Source organism: Nematolebias whitei, chromosome 14, assembly GCF_014905685.2.
Source record: "Nematolebias whitei isolate Nwh7 chromosome 14, NemWhi1, whole genome shotgun sequence".
Taxonomy (NCBI): Eukaryota; Metazoa; Chordata; class Actinopteri; order Cyprinodontiformes; family Rivulidae; genus Nematolebias; species Nematolebias whitei.
Window position 1 is genome coordinate 1,576,993 of NC_056511.1, and position 5,962 is coordinate 1,582,954.

The 5,962-nt window shown below is 42.1% G+C and overlaps 1 protein-coding gene across 1 annotated transcript in view; it reads left to right on the plus strand.

The window, feature by feature from the left end:
* guca1d (guanylate cyclase activator 1d) overlaps positions 1–5,010 on the plus strand; it is a 13,346-nt gene extending 8,336 nt beyond the window's left edge. Inside the window, exons 3-4 of the mRNA XM_037687206.1 lie at positions 4,601–4,688; positions 4,830–5,010. Of these exons, the coding sequence (XP_037543134.1) occupies positions 4,601–4,688; positions 4,830–4,966 (225 nt within the window). The 3' untranslated portion in view covers positions 4,967–5,010. The remainder of the gene's footprint in view (positions 1–4,600; positions 4,689–4,829) is intronic.
* The last annotated feature ends 952 nt before the right edge of the window (positions 5,011–5,962 follow it).

The window sequence follows — 5,962 nt, forward strand, 5'->3', positions numbered from 1 at the left end:
TCAGGATGTAAAAGATAGAAATATATCAATAGATGTGATCAGGATGTTGAAGGACTCTCGTGGTTTTTGGTTAAACTGTAAATGTTTCTCAGACTTGTTGCTGCCCTCTGTGATGTCACTTCCTGTTGTTGGTTTTAAAGTGCTGTGTAAACAAATAATGACTTTGTATACATGATAAATAATGTTAAATTATTATTTTTAAATATGAATGTTTCTGCTGAGTGTCCTGAGACGACTTCTGTTGTGACGTGGAGCTACAGAAATAAACTGAACTGAATTGATTGTTGTTCCATTTGATCGTGCAGAGTGAACGTAACGTTGCTCTGATCTAATCCAGGCCTGTTTTTAATCTCACAGATTAAACAGATTAAACACATTACGTTAATCTCTCAGAGTGACATCAGCTCTTTACACTGAGCACAAACAAACCTGCTCTGAGCCTAATATTTTCCTTTGGATTATAATCTGATCTTTCAGAATAAAAGGTGCTGCTGAGTTTGAGACTGAACTGGGTGTAAATGATTACCTGTCCATTTACACCCAGACTGTGTCGTGTCAACCTCAACCTGGTTCCATGAAGGGTTTTAAACTTGATATCTACCGACACGTTTCCCTCAAACCGCCGTCTGTGGACGAACTGTTTAAGACTTTTAATGTGGAAACGACTGAAAGTTCCCAGAGACGTAAACTGATCTTGAGCCAGCCAGCAGAAAGACGGGATTATCTCCAGAATTAGAGCAGAGGTAATCTGCTGAGTGAACCCAGTGTACCAGGTCCAACGGATCCAACAGGAAGCAGCACAGTCCAGTCCAGGAACAAGTCCATCAGAACTGAAAAACTGTCCGTGGTCTTCAGATCGTTGGTTTTATATAACGAGATGAAATCTTTTTATTGTTAACACAGAAATGAAAACCAGCTGAGCTGGTCTGGATCAGAGTTTAAGAAGGAAATCAAAAGTTAAACGATTGACGACGAAGGGTGCAGTTGTGTTTGATCGTTTCACTGCTTTGATGGATCCCGTTGTGTTCCCGGACTTTTGTAGACGTGTTTCTGTCGGCATTATGACCGTCGTGGTGATGATGTACAGCTGCCTTTTCTAAGCCGAGCCCGGGACCGCTCCGGCTCACAATGGTCAGGACATAATAATTTGCTTGATGAGTGGGCCGGGTCGGTCTCAGGCTTCTATGGTGCGGTTTTACGAATCATGGATTCATGGACTTTTATTCCTCTTTGTCTGGATGTAAATCAGTTTTTGGATGACTGTTTCCTCTGGTGTCAGATGCAGAGCAGCTGGAAGGACTTTTACTAGCGATGCACCGATCCACTTCTTTTTGTACTTCCGATCCTGATACCTAAATCTGGGTATCAGACGATACTGATCCAGTTCCGATATCCTGATCATCATTGATTTTATATGAAACTGTAATAATCTCCTCTCAAGTACAATTTGTACAAATATATGCAAGTATGTCCAAAAAGGCAACTTGAGGTAAAGTTGGATAAATTTCAAAGTTAGAATTAAATTCTAACACAAAACATGTTTTTTTTATTCCCAGCTTTAAAGTGAATATTAAAGTGATTAAATGTCTTCAAACATCAAACATCTGCTAAGTTCATGGCACAAACCAACAGACATGTTCCTGTTTTTAGTATTTTACATCACTTTATAATGTAGCTGTTTTTGTTTCGCTTTTTTATATATAATGTTCTTTTATTTTTCAATTCATATATATTTTTTTATGATCGTCTCCTGTTGTACTGATAAATATCTCCTGGAGGGTAAACTAGATCTTGGCTGCAAATATTCAATCAAGCTGTGAAGCAGACAGTCTGGTTTCAGTCTGCTCCTCCAGACGGACAGACTGAAACCAGACTGTCTGCTTCGGACTGAACGAGAGGAACGCACCGCTGAAGCCACGGAGCTTGAACGTCCAACATAAAACTAACTTTACCGCGGTGCCTGGCTAAACAATCCTCGTGCTCTTTAATGTGCTGCTTTTTCAAATGTTTATTAAGTTTGACGTATTGTAGGTCGTGACGGAGCTTCCTCCTCTCGGCACAGCGGCTCTGCAGACCGTGCACGTTGCTGTCTTGTCTTGTGGTGTTCAGTGTAAAATACTTCCACACAGCGACATGTTTACATGAAAGTGTGTTAGCTGTTAGCCACAGTGCTGCTAACTCAGGCCTCACGTTGTAGCTGCTGCAAACTATGGACTGGATTTCCTGAATGTGGAGCGGGTCTTATTACTCTGGGTTCATGAGACACGTTCAGGAAATCCATCCCATAGTTTGAAGCCAACTGACAGTGGTGGAGAAAGTCCTCAAACACTGTACTTAAGTAAAAGTACAAATAAACAGACAAAAATGTACTCTAGTAAAAGTAGTACAACATTAACGTTTTTTCTTAAGTAAAAGTAAATAAGTACTTGCTTTTAAAAATGCTTAAAGTATTAAAAGTAAAAGTACTTGCTGAATGTATTACCTAATGCAATGGTCTAATATCTTTTTTTTTCATTCAACCTTTATTTAGACAGCTGTTGTCCATTGTTGTCATCTTTCTTTGTTAAATCAGGTCTCTCTTGTAAATGAGTCCTCGAGGCTCAATGGGATTTACCTGGAGAAATAAAGGTTGAATGAACATGTGGATACGTTTCATCAGACACAGCCATGCATCATGGATCGGAAAAATACAATACTTAAATTATACTGGTATCGGAGGTCAATACAGATACCGGATTGTCCCCATCCCTAATTTTTACTGAACTTTTTTTTGTTTGTACGTTTATTATGATGAATGACCATAACAAGGAGTTTTTTTTTTTGTTTTTTACAAACGGGAACAGCTGATTAACATCTCAAAAGCTCAAATAATATCTCAGCTACAGCCCCAAATCTCAAATGAGTTGAAAAGGAGGCGCCGTGGATACAATCCTGTCTACCTGCCAGCCAGCTGTGCTCGAGTGCCAGACCACTGAGATCCTGGAAGTAGCAGGAAACGCGGCTCGTGACAGCGGAAGGACTGAGATTGTCCCCTGACACCTGCACCTGGCTGTCTGCAGCAACGATGAGCTCGGCAGACTGATGGGAGGAGTGGCCATCGCTCTGGAAGGAGTTCTGCCTGGAATTGGGCGGTTTTGAAGCCTGGGGTAACCCAGAGGCCAGGCAAGTCTAGGTGGACGGATTGGACAGCATCTGTGGCCAGTTTCTTCTTCTTCTCGCTGCACTGGACTGAGGACTGTCCAGACCTCTACATTGGAGAAACTAAACAGCCTCTTCACAGACGCATGACTCAACACAGGAGAGCCACCTCCTCTGGACAAGACTCATCTGTTCACCTCCACCTCACAGATAAGGGACACTCTTTTGAGGACCAATATGTGCACATTTTGGACCGAGAACACAGATGGTTTGAGAGGGGGGTGAAGGAGGCAATTTATGTAAAAAGAGAAAAGCCGTCTCTTAACAGAGGAGGAGGCCTCAGATTTCCACCTTCAAAAACCTATAATGCAACTTTAAAACAGATCCCCAGCCAGTTTTCACACCTGATGGGAACAGAGGGGTCTCGACTGTGAATTAAGAGGAACAAAGACCTACTGTTTAGGTGTTTAGGTGTGAACTGCCAATCTACATGTGTGTGTGTGTCTTATCTCACTCAGCCTTATAACCTGAATCTCTCACTCTCTGCTCTTTGAATAGAGAAAGCTCCTCGGATGAGGAGAGAAACGTCTTCTGTTACAAATAAAGTCCAGTTGTTTTTGTATTGAACGCTTTTTGAATTCATCATGTCCTGGATGACTGAGAATCTTCACCAACATCCCTTTGGTTTTGTCAGCATTTAGCAGCAGTTTGAGATGGAACAAGTCTGACTGGATGATGTCAGATGCAGAATGTAGAAACTGGAAAACCCTGACAACTGTGTTAGCTCGGCAATAAACAACAGTGTCATCAGCATAGAGATGCAAGGATGCGTCAAGAATGTTTAGACCTACATTATTTATATGAATTGTAAAAAGAATGGGACCTAAAACTGAGCCTTGTGGCACACCATTGGTGACCATTAGGTAGCTAGAAGTACAGTTATGTCGAACAAATTGCCTTCGACCTGAGAGATAGTTTGACAACCAGCCAACAGTGTGATCTGAGAAGCCACTATCTGAGAGCTTGTGGCAGAAGATGTGATGATCTACAGGAGCAAAGGTTTGGACAGGTCTAAGTAAAATGCAGGACAGTGTCCAAAGCTTCAACATCATCATTAAAAACCTTTAGCGAAGCAGTCATGCGGTGTTGTTTCCTGAAGTCGATTATATAAATGGTATTATGACCGTTTTGCTGTTTCTGTTGGTACCGATTGTCTTGTTGCGTTTTTGTTCATACGACAGTTTTGTTTTTATTGTGGATATTGTTGAAGTGAAGATTCAACACAATCTGCTAAATGTTTTTTATAACGTATGTGAATATTTTTGTTCAGTGCCCTGAGCTGTATGTTGGGACTTGGAGCTACAGAAATAAACTGAATTGAATTTAGATTTTTGTTTATAGTATGCTTCGTCTTGGTTTTAAGGTTATTCAATCTTAGCATCTGGTTTTGTCGCCCCTGAAGGCCATCCAGGACATCACACGGAACAGAGACATTGACCCCGAGGAGATCGTGACACTCATTTTTGAGAGGATCGATGTTAAGGGTGAAGGTAAAAACCATGATGTTTACAGTTCCATCTGAGAAGTTCCCATGGTCACGGTCCTGATCGTGTTCTACTGTGTCCTTCCTCTAACAAACAGCTGATCGGTCTAGTATGAACTGTAATACCTGTTGACCTCTGACCCCACAGGTGAGATGACCCTGGAGGAGTTCATTGAAGGAGCCAGAGAGCACCCAGACATCATGGATATGTTGAAGAACCTGATGGACCTGACGCCGGTTCTGGAGATAATAGTGAAGGGTCGACAGCCCATCACCAACGACTGACTGAAACAAAAACAATAAAATCTTCTGAACTCTTGAAACAACCAAACACCAGATTTTCGATGGACTGCGGTCCGATTGGTGAGTTTGGTTCGTCTCTACAGCCATGAAGGTTTGAACAAAACTTTATTAAGCTGCTGGATTTCCAACGATGCCGTTCTGCTTCAGGTTCAATTCCACTGCCCGACTCGTCCACAAGCAATTTTTAACTTTTTCACTCTGGATTTACAGAACCGATCCGGCTGCTCCACAGGCTCTGTTCTGACTCTGGTTTATTTAGTTAGTTAGTTTTTATTTCTTTTTATTCACAAAACTTATCCACTGGATGTCACACAACATTTTTGTCCTCAGTGTCCAAAGATTTATCCGATTTTATTTTTTTCTTGTTCTGTGACTAAACAGCAGCTGAGTTAATTTAAAAACAGACGTTTTATGCAGATGACATCATGATCAGTGGTGAGAACAGGTGGAAGAGAACTTGGAGAGGTGGAGGTATGCACCTGAAAGAAGAGGAATGAAAGTCAGCCGTAGTAAGACAGAGTCCATGTGTGAATGAGAGGGAGGAGGTGGAACAGTGAGGCTACAAGGAGCAGAGGTCACAAAGGTGCAGGACTTCAAGGACTTGGGGTCCACTGTCCAGGAACATGGAGAGTGTGGTGAAGAGGTGAAGAAGAGAGTCCAGGCAGGATGGAGTGATGGAGAAAAGTTTACAAGACAGTGGTGAGACCAGCTATGTTGTATGGTCTGGAGACAGAGACATGGACAAAAAGACAGGAGACAGAACTGGAAGTGTCAGAAATGAAGATGTTGAGGTTCTCCTTAGGAGAGACAAGGATGGAGAAGATCAGGAATGAGATCATCAGAGGTACAGCACAGGTTGAACAACTGGGAGATAAAGTTAGAGAGGACACACTGAGATGGTTTGGACATGTCCAGAGGAGGGACAGTGGTTTGGACATGTCCAGAGGAGGGACAGTGGTTTGGACATGTCCAGAGGAG